At 42.9% G+C, this 20,563-nt stretch overlaps 1 protein-coding gene and 1 long non-coding RNA gene across 3 annotated transcripts in view; one reads left to right on the top strand and one right to left on the bottom strand.

The window, feature by feature from the left end:
* Positions 1–20,563, top strand: part of LOC140711854 (uncharacterized) — a 591,910-nt gene that overhangs the window by 513,866 nt on the left and 57,481 nt on the right. The gene's annotated exons all lie outside the window — the stretch shown is intronic.
* LOC119621683 (pregnancy-specific beta-1-glycoprotein 2-like) lies at positions 232–18,113 on the bottom strand. The gene is made up of 6 exons (XM_073016375.1): positions 17,559–18,113; positions 15,936–16,295; positions 10,053–10,331; positions 7,645–7,899; positions 2,604–2,687; positions 232–785 (listed from the first exon to the last, which is right to left on the bottom strand). The coding sequence occupies exons 1-5, from the start codon at positions 17,620–17,622 to the stop codon at positions 2,644–2,646; spliced, it is 1,002 nt and encodes a 333-aa protein (XP_072872476.1). The 5' UTR covers positions 17,623–18,113; the 3' UTR covers positions 232–785; positions 2,604–2,643.

Here is a 20,563-nt window from a genome sequence, read left to right as displayed (position 1 = left end):
TGCAAAATAGGTTGAGTCTCACCAAACTTGCCTAGATTTTTTACCTAAGTGCAGCAAGTGTAGCAATGGACCATAGACACTCTTTTTAAACTTTGCTTTGCTAGAAGTTTTATAAAACTCTCAGATTAAACTTTCAAAAACCTTTTGAGACTAGGAAGCCAAATCAAGGCCAACTTCAGACTTTCCCTGTATTCCCTATGGGTTTATTCTATGTATATTGTCAAATAGAACATCCCAGTCAAAGCCTTGGTAACATAACCAATGTTTTCCAATGTGTCCTGTTATAAAGAGAGAAGATTCTTACTGAACTTGTGCAGATAACTTTATTACTATAAGCATATGAATCCTCATGAATAGTTTCCCAATTCTGGGGCACTCATATTGGGAGCAAAAGCAAATGTTTCAATTTTTGTTCACAAAAGTATACTTTAGTAAATTGCTGTGAAGTATAAAGAGCTTAAAAGAGAAAGTTCATAAATCTGGAGAAGAAAACATGCAAAGAATCGGCACATTTTCAAATAAAAAATTATGAAAACATCGTTTTGATTATTTAGTCCAATAAAACTGAGGTTTTTTTCTTCTTTGTCTTGAATTTCATGAAGGTATCAGCCTGTTCATTAAAATTTTGAAAGTTCTCAGAAAGTCCAGTGGTATGACCTTGAAGTTATCAGAAACTTGTATTCAAGAGTCATTGTCAGAGTCTTTTCCATATATCTCGTTGAAGAAAAAGCAATTTTGGACTATAGCTGAATATAAATACTTTGAGGAAGAATCAAAGCAACTGTCTGGGAATGACAAAGATTTAAAATGACTATGGTTAAAAATCTAATGAGATTTTTATTAGGTTTATTATGGTAAAGACACAGCTCACATAGAAATCTAGTTACTTCTGTGGCATATGACACTATGACTGATAACATATTCGATTTCCAGAAATTTCATATAGTTTTTAGAATACTCATTTTTTTTAACTTTTTTATTTTGATTTTTTGAGATGGAATCTTGCTCTGTTGCCCAGGTTGGACTGCTGTGGCACGATCTATGCTCACTGCAAGCTCCACCTCCCAGGTTGATGCCATTCTCCTGCCTCAGCCTCTGGAGTAGCCTGCCACCACACGTGGTTAATTTTGTTTTTTTATTTTTAGTAGATTCGAGGTTTCGCCTTTAGTCAGGATGGTCTCGATCTTCTGACCTCATGATCTGCCCACCTCGGTCTCCCAAAGTGCTGGAATTACAGGCGTGAGCCACTGCGCCCAGCCTAGAATACTCATATTATTAACATTCCCATAAATATTATTTAGAGAAGGTTTAGCATCACTTAAAAATAAGGTGGCTTCTGCATTCAGCTTCTGTTTCCTAACTGGATTACTGAGTTCTTGGTGTAGCCCATTAATAATTATGGCCAAAAAAGTATAGTCTTATGTATGTTGAAAAAGGTCCTTAGGTCATTCCGTTTCTTCTAGCTGAAAATCATTGATTTAGTTTTAAGTTCTACCTATTACAACAAGAGTTCTCCATCCTCGTTACATGTTAGTAGTGTCAGGGAAGATTTAAAAATTACCAGTGCCTGGGTCCCTCTCTAGACCTTTAAAGTGGAACTCATGGGTGGGGCTTGAGCATCCACTTTAAAAAATGTTTTCCAGTGATTCCAATGTGTAGCTATATTTTCCATCAGATTTCTCTGATTTCTTGGGGCCTTCACTTTTTTTCTATTTTGGTATCATGATTATTTTCAGGTGTCATTTCCTGTCTTAGGGTTTATATCCCCTGGGGTAGGGACCTTGCCATCTTCATTTCTGTATCTTTTTTGAATACGTGAATTGTTCATCAGGAAAGGGTCTCAAGCACACATAGTTTTTGTTCTGAGTCTCAGGTTCACAGGCTAATCCTAAAGTCTTTGTTCTCCACGAGGTCAGAGATTGCTTGTGATGAAGGGTTTGGTTAAGTCTGTAGTGCAGATGGTGGAGGGGAGTTCACCCTGTTTTCGGGCTTAGCATTGAAACTAAGAATTTCATGTCTATATGGGTGAAGGGGCAGGGATGTGTAGGAAGACAGTTCTGATTAAGATGGAGGAATTATACTAGGAAGAAGAGGTAAAGGAAGTGAGAAGGATTAGTAAATAGAAGAAATGTGAACTTACAAAGAGGCTAGAGTAGACCCTTGGAGATTCTTGATTAAGTGAATTAACTAGATTTTAGAAAGGTAATGAGGCAGTAATATGCAAGGAAGGTTTCAAAGTCTGGAGACAAGAAGTCAAGCAACACTTTGAGAAGTGGTTGGTCTTTATGGGAATGGAGAGAATTGCACTATTGAGAGATGTGAAAAATAATGAAGAAGGTTTCACAATGTGAAATTGTGTTTCTCGTTTGAATCTGAGAAACAAACGAACAGAGGCTGGAGATAATTATGTCTAAAAGACAGTGGGGGTACAGGGAGTTAAAGGTCAGGGAGAAAGGGAACTGCAGGAATTAGTGCTGAGAAGCAGGAGTTTGGTGGAGGAAGGAGGCGATCCAGTCCCAGATACAGACAAATAAGTATTTTCCCTCTCCCAAGCATGGCAGTCAGTCCTGCAGGAAACGGGACAAGAGAAAAAGCCATCATACCTGCCAGTCTTCCTGAAATACAGAGATGACATCACGGTTGTTATGTCGGAATATGCCAGGATAGATATTCATTTCCTGGAGGAGCTGTCATGGAAAGAAAGAAAATGAGGGATGGAGGTGATCTTATTTTACTGGGGGAAGCCTCAGGAAGAAGCATGTAACACGAGGTACTGTATAATTGTTTCTTCAAGTAATACATTATTTCTGTTGGAAAGTTGATGGGAGATGATTATATTCTTGCAGATTTTTTCCCCTCTAACCATGTTTCTAATTTGGTGATCAGTCCTCTGTCAATTCTCAACAGCAATCGATATTTCAGAAAGCTTTCAGATGGGAGAAAGGCTGATTGCTATTTTCTATGTTGTTAGAACTTTCCACTTTTCCACTTTTTCATGGTTGCATCTTTTTCTCAGTGTCTCTGTTGTGGCAGCCATGAATGAGACCCTGCCAGGTCTTCATGGCAGGGACACGATTGACAGAAGGCCCAGGTCAGTGCATTTCAAATTCACCAAGTCCTTTGCACAGAAAGCTTCCTTCCCACAGGCTCCCAGCAAGGGTGTGAAAGCAAGCCTAGTTCTCTGAGGCTCTGTTTAACTTTAATGGGAAACTGGTTGGAGGACTCCCCATCAGCCATGCAAAAACTCTTAAAACTGTATTGATACCTAAAACTTCTTTCTCTTTCTTTTTCACAGGAGTCAGCTTTGCATAGTGGTCTGTGAGTTCTCCCATATTACCTTCATGGCTGCCCCACATTCCCTCAGACGTGTCTTCCCTGATAAATTATCTTATATGTCTAATCCCATCCTGGATGCATCTCAGTTGGTAAAAACTAACATACCAGGTTTGATTCTTTGCACTTAGTTTTTTTGCTTTCTCTCCCACAAGTAGTCAGTAACCGTGTCCTAGTGTTTTATGTGGTACCTCTCTTTCTACATATATGTGGAAACCGGTACTGTTGAGGGGCACGTCCTATGTGCCAGGCCCTTTGCTAAATGCTTTAACTGTACTTCATTTAATTCACACAGTAACTCTGTCAAGTAGATATTATTTCCATTTTGCCGATGAAAAGACAGAAGCTTAGAGTAGTGTAAAACCTTTCCTGGTGTCGTATGGCTAGTAATAGGTGGATCTGAGATTTGATGCTGGGACTATTTGACCTCAAGGCTAATGATGATGGTAGTAATATAGCAGCTGACATTGGTTCGCCTGTGTGTGGCATCTTGTTTCATTGACTGCATGAAACCTTTAAAAGAATGGTATGAAGCAAGTTCTCTCATACTTCAGGATTTGAAAGAAGAACAAACTAAGCCCAAGCACAGTGAATGAAGGAAACAATACGGATTGGAGTGGATGAAAATAAAATGGAGAATGGAAAAAGAATACAGGAAATTAATGAAACCAAAAGTTGATTCTTCAAGTTAAAATCAACAAAGTTGACGACCATTAAATAGACTGACTAAGAAAAAAGAGAGAAGATTAAAATTACTAAAATCAGAAATGAAAATGGAGTCTGAATATGATGGGTCATATTTTAATCCTAGCACTTTGGGAGGTCACAATGGGAGGATTTCTTGAGGTCAGGTGTTTGGACCAGCATAGGTAACCTGGGGAGACCCAGGCTCTACAAAAAAAGAAATAAAAATCAATTAGCTGGGCATATTGGCATGCATCTGTATTCCTAGTATCTTGGGAGGCTGAAGAAGGAGAATTGCTTGAGCCCAGGAGATTGAGGCTGCAGTAAGCCATAATCATGCCACTGTATTTCAGCCTGGGCTGGCCTACAAAGTGAGAGCCTGTCTCTCTCTGTTAAAGAAAGAAAGAAAGAAATAAAAAAAAAAGAAAATGAAGTGATTACTACCTATTCTAATAAAATGATTATGAAATTACTGGAAATAATTGTATGCCAATAAATTGGATAACCTAGATGAAATAGATGAATTCCTAGAAAAACACAAAAATATGAATAGAACTATAATCAGTAATAAGATTGAATCAATAAAAGCATTTGATGGAATTCAATGTTTTTTCACAGTAACAACATTCTAACTAAGAATGGAAGGACACCACCTCAACATAAAGACAATATGTGAGAAACCCAATGCTAACATCATACTCAATGGAGAAAGACTGAAAGATTTCCCTGTATGAGCAGGAACAAGACAAGGATGCTGCTTTTGACACTTCCATTCAATGTAGTATTGAAAAATCTAGTCAGAAAAATTAGGCGAGAATTTTTAAAAAGACATTCAAATTGGAAGAAAGAAGTAAAATTATTTCTGTTTGCAGATAACTTGAACTTATATGTAGAAAATTCTAAAGATGGAACAAACCTGTTAGAATTAAATGAATTCAGTAATGTTGCACAATACAAAATCAACATTCAAACATCAGTCGTATTTCAATACACTGACCATGAACAATCTGAAGGGAAATTAAGAAAAAATTTTTAAGTTGTATTAATATCAAAAAGAATAAAATATTTTAGGAATAAGTTTAACTAAAGAGGTAAAATGATTATACCTGAAATCCATGAAATATTGCTTAATGATGACATCAATAAATTGAAAGACATTTTGTTTTCATGAATTAGAAGACTCAATATTGTTAGGAGGACAATGCTACCCAAAGTGAGCTCCAGATTCAATACACTTCCTATCAGAATCTCAGTAACATTTTTGCAGAAAAAGAAAAATCTGTCCTAAAATTTATATTGACTCTGATGACTCTAAATAGACAATTTTGAAGAGGAAAAATGAAGCTGGAGGACTCACTCTTCCTGATTTCAGCATTTATTACAAAGCCCCAATAACCAAATACAGTGTGGTACTGGCATAAAGGAGGACATAGAAATTAATGAAATTGAACAGAGAGCCCAGAAAGAAATACTTACATATATGACTAAATGATTTTCATCGAGTGTGCCAAGATCGTTCAATGGGGAAAGGACAGTATTCTCACCAAATGATATTGGGAAAGCTGGATATCCAAGGGCAAGAATGAGTGGAACCTTTACCTAACACCATATACAAAAATTAACCCACAATAGATCAACGATCTAAATGTAAGAGCAAAAACTATACAACTCCTAGAAGAAAAGATAGAAGAAAACCTTTATGATATTGGATTTCACAATGATTCCTTAGTTGTAACAGCAAAAGAATAGGCAACAAAATGGATAAATTGGACTTCATAAAAATCAAAGCGTTTTATATATCTAAGAACATTATCAAGAAAGTAAAAAGGCAACTCATGAAATGAGAAAAATATTTGCAAATTATATGTGTGATACCTAATTAATTTATAGGATATATGAAAAACCAGAAGTCAACAACAGCAAACATCCAAAAACCCAATTAAAAAATGAGCAAAGGATTAAAATAGAGTTTTCTTCAGGGAAGATATACAAATATCCAATAAGGCCACGCAAAGTTACTCAGCGTCACGAATACTTAGAGATATGCAAATCAAAACCACAACGTGACACCATCTCACACACTTTAGGGTGGCTTTGATAAACAACAATAATGACAGCAACATAAAACAACAAGTGTTTTCAAATAGATGGAAAAATTGGAGCTCTAGTACATAGCTGGTGGGAATGGGAAATGTTATAGCCACTGTAAAAAGTGGTGTGGCTGTTTGTCAAAAAATTTAAACAATAAATTACCATTTGATCCAGCAATTCCACTTCTGGACATACTCCCTATAGAATTAAAAGAAATTTGAACAAATGTTTGCACATTGATGTTCAGAGAAGCATTACTCACAATAGCAAAAAAATGGAAACAACGGAAAGTCCATTGAAAGATAAGTGGGTAGGCAAATGAGGTACATCTATACGTCAAAATGTTATTCAAGCTTAACAAGGAATAAAATTCCAATACATCGTGCAAAATGGATGAACCTTGATGACATTATGCTAACTGAAATAAGCCAGACACAAAAGGATAATTATTATATAATTTCATTTATAAAAGATAGAATAGCTAGTTACATAGAGACAGAAAGTAGAATGGTGGGTGCTAAGGCTTAGGGGGAGAAGGAGTGAGAGTTACTGTTTATAGGGTACAGAGGTTTAATATGGTAAAAGGAAAAAGTTCTGGAAATGGATAGTGTGATGGTTACACAACACTAAATTGCACACTTAGAAATAGTTAATGATAAGTCTTATAATAGCTATATATAAGTGTCCTGGTAGTCTTACACTCTATAAATACACGCTTTTTGGCATTGCCCCTTTGCTGCCATGCAGAGGCCCAGAGGTGAATCTCCCTATTTCTCCAAGTGTACATCACTCATTGTCCTCTTTGCTGTGTCCCACGTGCTGTGCCCACAGCCTCATATGGCCGGTGACTTCAGAGCCAGGATACAACTCCAGAGTCTGCCCCAAGGCTCCCTCTCTTCTTATTTCCCTGCAGCCTAGGCTTCATTTCAACCAGCAGCTCAATTTAGCTGAATTCAGGACAGGCCATCAGGGGTCTTTCTCCACACATGCTGGTCCCACCCCAGTGGGACACACCCCAGTGGAGTCAGGAAGGGTCAGTCACTGGAGAAGCCTGGAGCAGAGGAGGCAGCAATCTGAGCTGCTCCTCTCTCATCCAAGGGGCTTCCTCCTCTCATTTGGGGGAAAAATGTGAGCTTGTTTCAAAGCCTCAGATATTATTTGTAGCACATGGAGTAAGTAAAAGAAAACAAAGACGTGGCAGAAAGGGATGTGTTGGAGACAGCGAGAAGCAACTTGATCTTGGGGACTCTCCTTCTTGTCCCTCTATGAAGCCTCTTCCACCACATAGGGCTCAGGACTGACAAAGCCCCCTCCCTACCCTTCTCAGACTGGACACAAGGTCAGCCATGAGAAAACAGAGAAACAAGGAGAAGAGAGTCTGTAGAGACAAATTGAGAGGGTTCAGGAGGAGAATTTAGGATTTGCTTCTGCCCATGGGACACAGGCTGGGAATAAAAGTGTTTTCCTGACTCTTCTCTGAAAGCCAGATAGACTCCACCTAAAACCCTATTGCCAGTGATGCAGGGATCCACTTACCAGAGACTATGACAATCTTGAATGTGGAACATTCCTTGCCAGTGGCTGAGTTACGAGCAGAGCAACCATAGATCCCGTTATGCTTTGTACTAATATGGGGGATAAGGAGCTCTTGTCCTGTTTGCAGAATCTTCCCATTAACCGTCCAAGTATACTCTGCTGGTGGGTTAGACTTCGCAAAGCAGTACAGGTAGAGGTTATCTCCTGAACGGTAATCAGTGAGTGAAGGGAGAATGCTGGGGAAATCTGGACCATCTGGAGTAAAGAGAATAAAGCCACAGATGATGTCGTCTGAGGGAAGGGGATGCTCCTGGTCTCTCAAAGGGACAAAGTGTCCCTCTGAGCCAAGACACACCCTCAAGGCCCAGCCAAACCCCTTCTGTCTTCACTGAGCCGAGGCCTGAGGTATTCACGTCTTTCTTCCATCACAGGCTGTAGACCCCAAGTCTCCCATGACAAGAGCAGCCTCTCCCTTTATATTCTTGCTTAAGGCTGTGCCTAGCCAAGTTTTCCCAGGGCAGGGAGTCATGGCCAGCCCTGGTGTCCAGAAATAAAAGTGTCTGTATTGGACCTGAGAGAGACTGAGATGCTTGGCCTCTGGTCGCTTGGATTTTTGCTGGTGGCCTGGTCCACAGAGGAACCAAAGATAAAAAGGACATCCAGGGTGACTGGGTCACTGCAGATGCTACCAACTTGATCCCATATTTCACATACATAGGGTCCTGTGTCATATCTTGTGACATTGGCTAGAATGAGGATCCTGTTTTTACCGGGTTGCTTTAGCCTGAGACTGACCGGGAGGCTCTGACCATTTACCCACCACATGTAGGTGTAGCCCTGAGTCTTAGGTACACAGGTTAAGGATACATCATTCTTGTTCTCCTTGGGGTTGAAGTTGTTGCTGGTGATGTAGGGCTTGGGCAACTCCGCTGGGTGGATAACAGAGAGAAGATTGTCCTGTGTGGCACCTTTGATTCCTCCACAGACATCCTTCAATCAGAGTTGGCGTCTCCCACCTCTCAGCCCACCTGAGTCCTTGAAAGTCAATAGCTGGTGTGTGTGTCACAAGACAGATGTATGATGATCTAAGGGCTCAAAGACTATGAGGCCGCCTGCTCTGTCTTAGGGAAGCACAGATTTTCTCAAGTGTGAATTTAGTAGCAGTGTTTGGTCACAGACAGACATGTCAGTGGGAATCACAGGCCCTGGTACACCTCCCAGTCCCTCTCTAATCCACTGACTGGCTGGTTCACCTTGGGTTCCTTACCTGGAATGTGCCACTGCTGGGCCCCTTCCAAATTCCATCCTACTTTGCCCCGCTAGATGTGATTTCTCTGCAGCTTCCATTTCCAAGGACATTCTAGAGATGAGTAATAATGGGACTTTCCATTGTCCTGAAACCCTGAGATACTGAACAGCCTTGCCTGGGACTGGATGTTTCAGCAGAAATAAGACATGGGAGACCAGAGTCAAACCTGGAGGTCAGTTCAGTCCTCAGGCAGTGGAGGTACAAGGTGGGGTGGTTTTTTGCAGGTGTTTCATGATGACTTACTTGAGCCAGTGACCTCCAAAGATAGAGCAGAGTGTAAGGAATGATCTAGAAAGAGTGAAGGGCACAGGCAAAAGCTGGTCGTTTTGGAGCAGAAACATATTCCCTGTCCTGGGTTTTTTATTTCCTTCTCCCTCTGCAGAGGGCAGGTGGCTCTTCCTTGATAGCCAGATAGACTTCACTGGAAAACATATGGCCAATGCTCCATGGATCCACTTACCAGAAACTATGATGCTCTTAATTATGAGATTTGTTCCACCAGTAACTGAGTTATGGATGAAACAGTCATAGGCCATTCTATATGTTTTAGTGATTTGGGGGATAAAGAACACTTGTGCTGATTGCTGGAACTTCCCATCAATCAGCCAAGAATGCTCTGCCAGTGGGTGAGAGTCTGTGAGGCAGGAGAGCTTGGGGACTTCCCCTGGATGGTAATAGGTGTATGAAGAAGAAATGGTGGGGGTATCTAGGCCATCTGGAGCAGAAAATAAAGTCACAGGTGATGTTGTCAGAGGGAAGGGAAAATCCTGGCCTGTGGAAGGGCCACAGTGACCCTGTGAACTAAGTCACAACACTGAAGTTCCAGCCAAATCCCTGCTGTGTTCACTGATCTGGAGCTTGAGACATTCACCTGTTTCTCCCATCATAACCTGTGGACCCTGATTCTCCCATGACAGGAGCAGCCTCTTCTCTCCCATTGTTGATCAAGCCTAAGCCTACTCTTAGTCATCATGGCCAGCTTTGATGTCCAGGTTTAAAGGTCTCTGTTCTTGGACCTGAGAGGGGGTGAGAGGCCTGGCCTCTGGTCATGTGTATTTGGGATGGCAGCCTGGCTCACAGAGGAACAGAAGATACTCACAGAGGAGATTCAGGGTGACTGGGTCACTGCGGCTGGAACTCACTGTGTTCTTCATTTCACATTCATAGGGTCCTGCAGTATCCTTTGTGACACCAAATAGACTGAGGGTCCTGTTGTTTTCGGACAGCTGCAACCTGGGACTGATAGGGAGGCTCTGACCATTTATCCACCACAGGTAGCTTACATCCTGAGTGTCAGGATCACAGGATAAGATCACAGTCTCCACGGCCTCCCTGGGGTTTAAGTTGCTGCTGGAGATGGAGGGCTTGGGAATATCCACTGTGCAGATAACAGAGAGAAGATTGCACTGTGTGGCACCTTTGATTCATACAAAGGCATTTTTCAATCAGAGATTGTCTTTCCCACCTCTCAGCCCACTCAAGTCCTAAAAAGCCCATGGCAGATGTGTGTGTTACAAGACATATGCATGGCAATCTGAGGGCTCAGAGATTATGAGGCTGCCTTCTGTGTGTGGGAGAAGCACAGACTTTCTCACGTGTGAATTGAGCAGCAGTATTAGGTCATGGAAGAACATGGCACCAGCAGTCATAGCCCCGGGTGCCTCTCTGAGTCCCTTCCTCTCCAACTGCCTGCCTGGCCCACCCTGTGGTCCTCACCTGGAGCATGCAGTGCTGGAATCTTAGTTTCAGTCTTACTTTGCCCCCAAGGTATGTTTTCTCTGCAGCTTCCCTTTCCAAGGGCATCTTAGAGATGGATGATGAAACTTCTCATTGTCCTTAAACCCTTTGGGTACTGGGAAGCCTGGCCTGGGACTGGGTACTTGAGCAGAAATAACACAGGGGAAACCAGAGTCAAGCCTGGAGGTCAGTTCAGTCATCAGGCAGTGGAGTCACAAGGTTGGGCAGTTTTCCCAGCTGTCTCATAGTAAGTGACTTGAACCAGTGACCTCTAAAGATAGAGCAGAGTCCAAGGAATAACCTACAAAGAGTGAAGGGGACAGGCAAGAGCTGATAGCTTTGGACCAAGACCATATTCCCTGTTCTGCATCCATGATGTTCCCTTCCCCCTGTAGAGGGCAGGTGAGGACCATGTGGATCTTTCTAGAAATACATGTGTTTGCAAATGCAGAACTGACTGGTGGAAAGGGCGAACATGAACTGATGATGGAAGTCTGGCCCTCATGGACCCTATGTGTTTGGTGACTATTAGAGCAATATGTGGGAAGAAGTCTTGCAGACACTTTCTCTCATTAGACATTCTACTCTCTGATTCTAGGAGTTAGACTACTCTATGTACCTTATCTCAGTGGATTCCAGAGTGAATCATAGAGTAGAATAGTAGTTTCCAGGAGCTGTGGTCAGGGGAATAGGGCATTGTTCCATGGCTATGCTGTTTCAGTTATGCAGGATGAGGAGGCTCTAGAGATCTCCTGTACAGTTTCATGCCTATAGTTCATACAGATAAAGTGTTCCTTATGCAGAAAGCTTAAAACCAAGGTTTTTGGATTCTAAATTTTATTTATTTTGGAATATTTATGGCAGATGTACTGTGTTAGCATCCCAAATCTGAAAAATTTAAAATCCAATATGCTCCAGGGAGCACTTCTTTTTAGCATCACATCTGTGGTCAGAAGGTTTGGATTCTGGAGCATTTCAGATTTTGGATTTTTGGATTTGGGATGCTCAATTTGTAATACTATAATTTTCCCATAAAAAGTTGTCAAGAGTTTAGACCTCATGTTATGTTCTGACTCTAGTAACAAAACAAAAAAAGATTTGGAGGAAACATTAAAATGTTGTCATAAGTGGAAATTTTTACTGATGGTCCAAACATCTAAGATCGATTGCTATTAGTAGTATTTCTCTTGATACCCAATCAAGGTTTAGGTGTGGGGTGAATTCCAGCAGGATCACATTATGCTCAAAGAAAGATGCCAAAGGTGATTTGAAATTAGCAAGTCCTTAAGTAGAGAGAGTCCCGTTAAAGGGACAGAACTGGTCAGTGTGTCAATTACATAAAGGGAGGAGTGATGCCGAATTAAAAGAAGTGATATGTGTTATGTTAGTAAATATAGTAAGAACTCCCTGTTTCTAATTTCTGTGCAGAGTTAGGAAAAATGGGGAAGAGCCCAAAACAGGTATGTGAAATGCTTTCTTCATTTTCTGTTAACCTCAGGAAATACAACTGGAGTTTAAGTTTGTGTGAATCAGGAAGACTCTAAGTGAGACGACAATGGCTCATGTGTCCCCCACACGAAGAACCCCAACTTATGAAAATGGCATCATCAGGAGGAAACAATCATATGTGGCACAGGCTGTAAAACCATCAGATAGCACCCCCTGGCCACCTCCAACAGGTCCCCGAAACCACCAGTATTCCCATTATGTGTAAGTTACAGCCTTGGAGGTTGTACCACAACTACAAAATTTAAAAATTGCTATAGTCAATACAACATGTTAAATATGAAGTGGGATATATTGTTCCATTTTCCCCCCACTCTTTTGGAACTTTCCTTTTTCAGTTTTGGAAGTTTCTATTGACACATCCTCAAGTTAGGGATTCTTTTCTCAGCTGTGTGCATTCTACCAGTAGGAATCAAAAACATTCTTCATTTCTCTAACAGCAGGTTTTTCTTTTTCTTTTTTTTTCTGAGATGGAGTCTCGCTCTGTTGCCCAGGCTGCAATGCAGTGGCAAGATCTTGGCTCACTGCAAGCTCCACCTCCCGGGTTCATGCCATTCTCCTGCCTCAGCCTCCCCAGTAGCTAGGACTACAGGTGCCTGCCACCACGCCCGGCTAATTTGTTTGTATTTTTAGTAGAGATGGCATTTCACTGTGTTTGCCAGGATGGTCTCGATCTCCTGACCTCATGATCCGCCCACCTCAGCTTCCCAAAGTGCTGGGATAACAGTTGTTAGCCACTGTGCCGGCCATCTCTGAGGGATTTTAACGAGTTGTTGACTTTTGAGTTTGTTCCACTTTTTACTTACTGTTAGAACCGACTGACAAATTTCAAGCCTGTTATATGGCTGACAGGAAACCGGAAGTCTCTAGGAAGTGGCTGGAGAATGTGAACTCCACAGTAGGTTGAGGATGGAGTCATGAGTGAAATGGGTGAAATCAGCCCATTGGCTCTGAAGACTGCAGGCCTGCCCAGCCTCTGACACCCTGGTGAGTCAGTGCAAAGATTACAACAGTGACAGCAAACTAGCATGGCTGACTCCATCTGGCATCTAGTCTCAGGCTGGCTGTCCTCACTCATTCCTGGACATAGGCCAGGCTAACCATGGGTGGAATGTAGTTTATGGATTAACTTTGAAGCAAGAATGATAATAGTTCCTCCATAACACTAATACCCTTATTTTGCCCACCGATTGCCTTTGTAAAACTGGTGAAAGACCATGAGACTAAGATTATTGGAGGGAACTGAATTCTGCTAACATGTAGGCACAGTTTCTATAATCCCTTACTGCTCAAATGTCATTTGGCCAGAGTTTAAAAGTTTGTATCTTATTGCTCCTGTAGATAACATCACTATTGTAGAACCTGAGATTGGTGTTTTGATGTTTCTCATTCTTTGCATTCTGTCAACCCGCTGACCTCATCCATACCCATGACTAATGGCTCAGCCAGTCATGTGGTCCCCACCTTCAGGCAGATTCAAGCACAAACAGACCATTTTCCTCCGCCCTCATGATTTCATCCCCAAACACTCAGCAGTACCCATTTTTTAGTCCTGTGCCCCTGAAACTGTCCTTGAAAATCTCTAACCCCTGATCCACTAGGGAGGCTGATTTGAGTAATAATAAACCTCCATACTCCTGTGTGGCAGAGTTGGAGTCATTAAAATCTTTCTTTACTGCAAATCACCATCGGGATAAATTGGTTTTGTTTGTGCAGGAGGCCAGAAGAACTTGTCTAGGAATTATAAGAGAGGATGGAGGAGCTGCCTATCCCTGTCCCATTGTCTTGTCCCCAGAACAGCCTCACAAAAGGACAGAGCCCTGAATGGGAATACAGTGGAAGCTTATTCTCTTAATGACCTGGGGACATTGGCTCGAGATGAAGATTGGCAGGAGTGGAAACTCGAGGTGATTTCTGTGCCTTTCCTATTTCCTGGGAGGTGGGCCAGGCCACAGTGTTAGCAGGAAGGGAACAGAACAGTTAGCCTAGTTAGACGGAGTGTCTGGGGAAGGCCTAGGGTTGGAGGAAGAAGCTGTGTAGGACAGGGCTTGCCAGTTAGAATGAAGTGGGAGGAAGATGAGGGACACAGAGAAGCAGAGAGAGGCAGAGGCAGCATGGCAGTGAACAGTGGGGTCTAGAATGACTTCAGAGACCCCAGGGACCAGGTGTCCCCAGTTCCACAGGCCAGGATCAGGGAGCAATGAAAACCCTCCAGTGGCCTAAGGGCTTCAGAGTTACATGAGGTGGGTTGGCTTTAGGGGCAAGAGATAGTGGGGGATGAAACATGGGTGTCAGCCTCTGAATGACAAGGGACACGTGTGGCTAGACCTCCTAGGATTCTGCATCCAAGATGCAGTCTAAAGAGGTTATGGATCATTCATTTCTTCATTCAATTCCTTCATTTGTTATGTGAGAGCTCCTGAGTGTGTGCCTCTCACTGGGCCTGTGCTGATGCGGGGTGTGAGTGGGGAAGGAAAACAAGGTCCTCTCTTTTCTCCTGTCATGCCGGTGACATGGACACTTTGGGAAACAGGATTTCAGGTTCAGTGATAGGGGTTAAGATCTGAGTGGGATACCTGGACATTTTTTGCACTGACTCTGACACTTGAGGCAGGTGATTTAGTTCTGGAGTACAGACTAATCAGCTGACCATTTGCTCTCACTTCTTTGAGGTTTGGATGCTGAAGTTGAGAGAATTTGAGCTAATAAATGACTATGGGGTCCTTGGAATCCAATAAGCCCTCACTTCTGGTGGAGGAGAGGATGGACCTGTGGCTGCAGACAGACCTCATGTGACCCTGATCTGCCTTTTGTGTTTGTGTGACTCTGATTCAGAGACTGTGCCTTCCTGTGCCTCAGTTTTCTCTCAGTCAAATAAGGTAAATGGCAAATGGACTGTGGGTTTTCATGCTATCTGTGAATAAATTGTAAATTCTTCACAGTCACCTGACCTAATGCTTGGCACAGTGGAGGTGTTCACACAAACAGCATTTATTATTATTCACTTCCATGAGAGAGCACCTTTAGGTGAGATCCCTGTGGACAAGCTGCTGCCAGGTACATTTTCTCTCTTCTGTTTCTGCTTTTGGGGACATTAGACTCGCAAAGCAGTTGGCTGATGGACTACAAAGCTTGTCTTTCTGACCTCTCCACTCTGAGTCCCAGGTGAAGAAAACTCTGTCCTTGCCCAGATGAGGCTCTGAGGGCTGAGCCCTGGCAGTGAGCAGCTCCATGAGACACAGTCCTCAGACAGCTGGTGAATCCCTCGTCCCAGTAAGCCCTGCCACAACCCAGCCTTGGTACAGCCTCCTCAGCTTTATCTGGAGTAAGGATTTAGGGACAGGGATCTGGGGTTGAGGCTCCACTGATGAGCTTTTCTGAGAGTATCTCAGGGGGCCTCTTATTCAAAGCCCTACTCAGTTCTCCAGGGTCTTTCTCAGGATCCAGTTTATCAAGAAGGAATGAGGTGCTTGGCTGAGATTTATCTCTTGCTGAGCACCCTCCCTTCAGACTGTCCTTCCTGTGCAGCAAGTGTCTGCAGGGTCTGGAGGTAGGAAAGGAATTCTGATCTGTTATAGTTTGTCTCCTTTGTGTGTGTCCTCCACTAAATGCCAAAACACCAACATGCGACATAAGGCAGAGAGGGACACAGGCACAGTCTAGGCCTGACAATCCTGTTTGTGTAAAGTAGAAGTGACCCCTACCCCCCAACACCCAGGGATCATGTGGAATCACTCACGGTATAAGGTGAAATGTCCAATTACTCCTTTACTGTTATCACCTTGCTTTATGGTTTGTATGGTGTAGGATCCTGTGTCCTTCCGGGTGACATTCTGGATCAGTAGGGATGCATTGGAATATACTATTTCTCGTCCACTGTACGCAGGCCCAGCTATAATTGTTCCAGCGTCTATTACATATGATATAATGTAATGGTGGAGGTCCATTTTTTGCCCTTTATACCAGATGTAGCCAATAAGATTCTGGGGCAAATTGTGGACAAGTAGAAGAACATCCTTCCCCTTGGAAACTTTGGTTGGCTGTGCTTCAATCGTGACTTGCGCAGTGGTGGGTGTATTCCGGAGGATTAAAAGTGATGCTAGGAGGTGGAGAGAACATTAGTCAATATTGCGACATATCTATGGGGGTGAAAAATGGGGCCCTGTGTCCTGAGAAGATCTCTTCAGTCATCAGTCTTGAAGACACACACACACATACAAACACACACCCCAGTAGGACAGTAGGACACACATATACACCCGTTTTGTGTGTGTGTGAACTACTGTCCTACTGGGTGAAGGTCAGCAGCATGACCTCCATTTCTTCAACCCTTCTTACCTTGTCATATTTCTGTTTGGAATCCTCTTTCCCAGGGATCTTCATGCCTCCCTCCACACCACCCTCAGGTCCTGCTCACATCAGGGCATCCTTAGACTTCTTTCCTGACACCTCCTTTAGAGACCCTGGGTCTTCCCTTTCTGACCTTTCCCTGCTCTGCTCCCTCCGGAGCTCTTGTCAACACCTGACCTCACATTCTAGATCTCTTTGCATGTCTGTCTTCCTTCCCATGACAGCGTGAGCTCCATGAGGACAGGGACTTTTATGATATTGGTTGCACCCCAGTGCCTGGAACAGGCTGCAGACTCCTGTAGATGTGAAAGTTCCCAGGTCCCTCCATGCCTGGGGTGTTTTTTTTCTTTTACCAATTGTTGAGTTTTTTGGCTGAGGACAGTGTTTCATGCAATGCTTATATTTTCATTTGAAGTGTCATCTGATAATCATTATTATTATCATTTTTCAAAATGTGGTGTCCAGTGTTGATTAACCAGGAAAACAGAACACTTGAGAGTTTCCTACTTCTTACCAATTCCAGTTCAATGTGATTTTCCTGTTTTGACCCCTGTCCCTCTCTGGTGTATTTTCTCCTATCCAGGCTCCAACAGAGCCTTCTTTCCTTTTTTTGTTTCTTCTTTTCTTTTCTTTTCTTTTTCTTTTCTTTTCTTTTTTTTTTTTTTTTGAGACAGTCTCATACTGTTGCCTAGTCTGTTGTGAAGTGTCATGATTTTGGCTCACTGCAACCTCTGCCTCCCGGGTTCATGCAAATCTCCTGCCTCAGCCTCCTGAGTAGCTAGGATTACAGGAGCACACCACCATACCTGGCTAATTTTTTGTATTTTTAGTAGAGACTGGGCTTCACTGTGTTGACCAGACTGGTCTTGAACTCCTGAACTCATGATCCACCCACCTCAGCCTCCCAAAGTGCTTTCTTCTTTTATTTCTTAGAACCCCATCCTCTCCAGGAAAATCCATCCAATCATTCTGCTTCCTCCTCCTGTCCTCTCCCAGGAAGTTCTCTCCTCACCTGTGAGCAGGAGCTCCTTCCAGGTGATGTGCAGTGTGCAGGGAGGCGCTGAGAGGGGCCCCATGGCCTGTGCTGCCTGTGTGTTCTCCTCTGTGGAGATGAGCCTGGGATCCAGAATCTTTCCTAGCACAGCTGTCAGCTATGCTGTCCTTTCTCCTTCTCTGCTGAGCCTCTTCCCGGGGCAGGAGCACTTCTCAGGCTCATAGGTGGAGTCTGAGCCCAGGACACCTCTCTCTCCCCTCCCCTCTCAGTCCTGCCTGCTTGCCCCTCCTTCTCTTTTTCCTTTTATCTGTGTGTCAGGTCCCTGGGAATTGTAGAGGCCTCTGCCTTTTTCAACAGTGATTCTGTCACCAAACCTCAATGCACACTATGTTCAGAAACACAAACACACACACAAAAGAGACACACACAGACACACACAGTCACACACATACCCTGTCGGTTGGGCAAGCACAGTCCTGGGTCTCAACCTCCTGCTGTCCGAATGGCTCTGGGTCAGGGTGCACTTTCTTGCCCTTTCCCCTCTTTCATCCTCATCTGGCTCTCCGCTTCAGTGCAGGAGGCTGGAGCTGCAACAGGTCCCTGTCACATGGACACCCCATTTTGCTGTGGGTGAGCTGTGTGTCGCCTGGTGAGAGGGACCCTTCCTTTCTCTAATTGTGTCAAGCTTGGCTGCAGCTTCCAAGGATGGACATTCAGGACCTGGGTGTCCCAGAGGAAACTGTCCTTCCTGGAGGTGTGCAGGGTGAATCTCTCATGCCTCTTGGGAGGAGAGGCCTCTGCTGGTTGCTCGGTAAGGGCTGTGAGTCCCATGGTCAAAGAGACAGTTCTCAGTCACTCTGTTTCTCCCTGGGGTCTGGTGGCTGAGCTGTGGCTCTGGGTGTCTCATTTCTTCCTGACCATCTTTGGTGTCCACCAGGGCAGGAGGATCAATGCCCGGGGAGCAGGGACAAGTCATTTTCATTTTCTCATTCCCAGGGACCAGAACCCAGGATTCCGACTTCAGGGCACGATATCACACCCTGCTGGTGTCCATGAATGTCATGAGTGCTCATAGTGTCATGTTGCCTTGGCATTCATTTTTTAAGGTGTACGTTTATTTGCCTCACATCAGAGGCAGGCCTGGGTCACCATGGCAGTTTTCAATACTGTATGTGGTTCAAGTGGGTCCAGTTGGTGGCCAGAGATAAAATCTTAGAGGCATCTCTCCTGCTTGGTGTGCTGGGCTCCCCTCTCTCCAGCTGTTTTCTTTAAACTCATAAATCCGATATTTGCCCTCACATTTAAAGTGACCACTTCTCAGTCACAGCATGATCTCCTGGTCCCAGTGTTTGCTGCTTGCTTTAAACACATCCACTAAAACTCCCTGCTGGAAACCTGTCAGATAACACCTGAACTTACTAAAGCCATTGGCTTACCGGTCTCTTCTCTCCTCCCTGCCTGGGCTCACTGACCTCTCTATCTGTGGTCTCCAGGTGTGCCGGGTTCTCCCCAGTGTCTGTAAGTAGTAAAAACACTTACACTTTCACGTTGTGGTTGTATCACTATAACCTCACATGCCATCCAGGGCCTGACATTGAGGCTGCCCTATGGGACCTGTGCTGGTTGAGGCCCTGCTGGAGCTCTTGTTTTGGGACGTCTGCTTCTTCTGGGCACAGGAGCTTCCAGCTAACTTGATTGAAAGAGTGATATGTTTCATTGAAAACACTGGTTCAGATGATGTATTCAAGGGCTTCAGCTGCCATAACAAACGCCTTAGCCTGGGTGAATTAAATAATGGAAATCAATTTTTCACAGTTCTGTGAATAATGTGCTATACTAACCACTTTAAAATGTGCAATCAGGTGGAATTAACCACATACACAGTGTTCAGTTACCATCACCACTATTTTTCTGGGAAAATTTTTACCATTTTAAACTGAAACTTTGTATCTTTGAAACAATAATAACTCCCTGTATTTTCCACCCCAGAACTTGATCATCTCTATTCTGTCTCTATGAATTTGCCTATTCTTGATGTTTCATATAAATGGAATTATAGATATATGTTATTTTGTTTCTGACATATGTCACTTAGCATAATGTTTCTAAAGTCCCTACATGTTCCAGCGATGTCAGAGCTTCATTCCTCTTTATGGCAGATTAACATTCCATTGTATGTGTCACCACATTTGTTTGTTCATGTGTTGATGAACACTTGGATTGTTTTCATATTTTGTCTTTTGTGAGTAATGCTGCAATCAACATCCTAGGTAAGTACCTGTTTGAGTCCCTGGATTCAATTCTTTGGGTATATACCTAGGAATGGATGCTATTCCGTAGGAGAATTCTATGATTAGCTTCTTGAGGAGCAGCACAACTGTTTCTCCTAGTGGCTGTACGTTTTTATAATCTCACCAGCAATGTATGAGGATTCCAAATTCTACATAAGGCTTTCACTTGTTATTTAACGTTTTAAAAGAATGGTAGCCATATTTGTAGGTGTAGTGTGTTATCTCATTGTGGCTTTGACTTTGTATTTTCCTAATGACTAATGATGTTGAGTTTCTTTTCAGGCCCCTCTTGATGATTTGCATATCTTCTTTGAAGAAAAGTCTATTTGAGTCCTTTGGCCCATTTATATAAATTGGGTGGTTTGTCTTTTTGTTATCGAGTTGTAGCAGTTCTTTGTATATTCTGGGCATGAAACCATTGTCTATGTGATTTACAACTATTATGTCTCATCCTGTGTTTGGTCTTTTTATTTTCTTGATAATATCCTTTGATGCACAAAAGGCTTGCATCTTTAGCCCAGTTTATCTGTTTTTCCTTTTTGTGTCTCAGGCATTTGGGTCATATCTGAGAATGCATTGCACATTTGAAGTCATTAAGTTTTACCCCTATGTCTTTTACTAAGATGTTTTTATGGTTATAAATCTTATAATTAACTCACTGATCCATTTTTAGATAATTGTTTGATATGGTTGGAAGTATGGTTTTCTAAGTTTATTGTTTTGCATGTGGTT

Source organism: Chlorocebus sabaeus, chromosome 6, assembly GCF_047675955.1.
Source record: "Chlorocebus sabaeus isolate Y175 chromosome 6, mChlSab1.0.hap1, whole genome shotgun sequence".
Lineage (NCBI taxonomy): Eukaryota > Metazoa > Chordata > Mammalia > Primates > Cercopithecidae > Chlorocebus > Chlorocebus sabaeus.
Note: the sequence above shows the minus strand (reverse complement) of the source record. Positions and strands in the feature narration are given on the sequence as shown.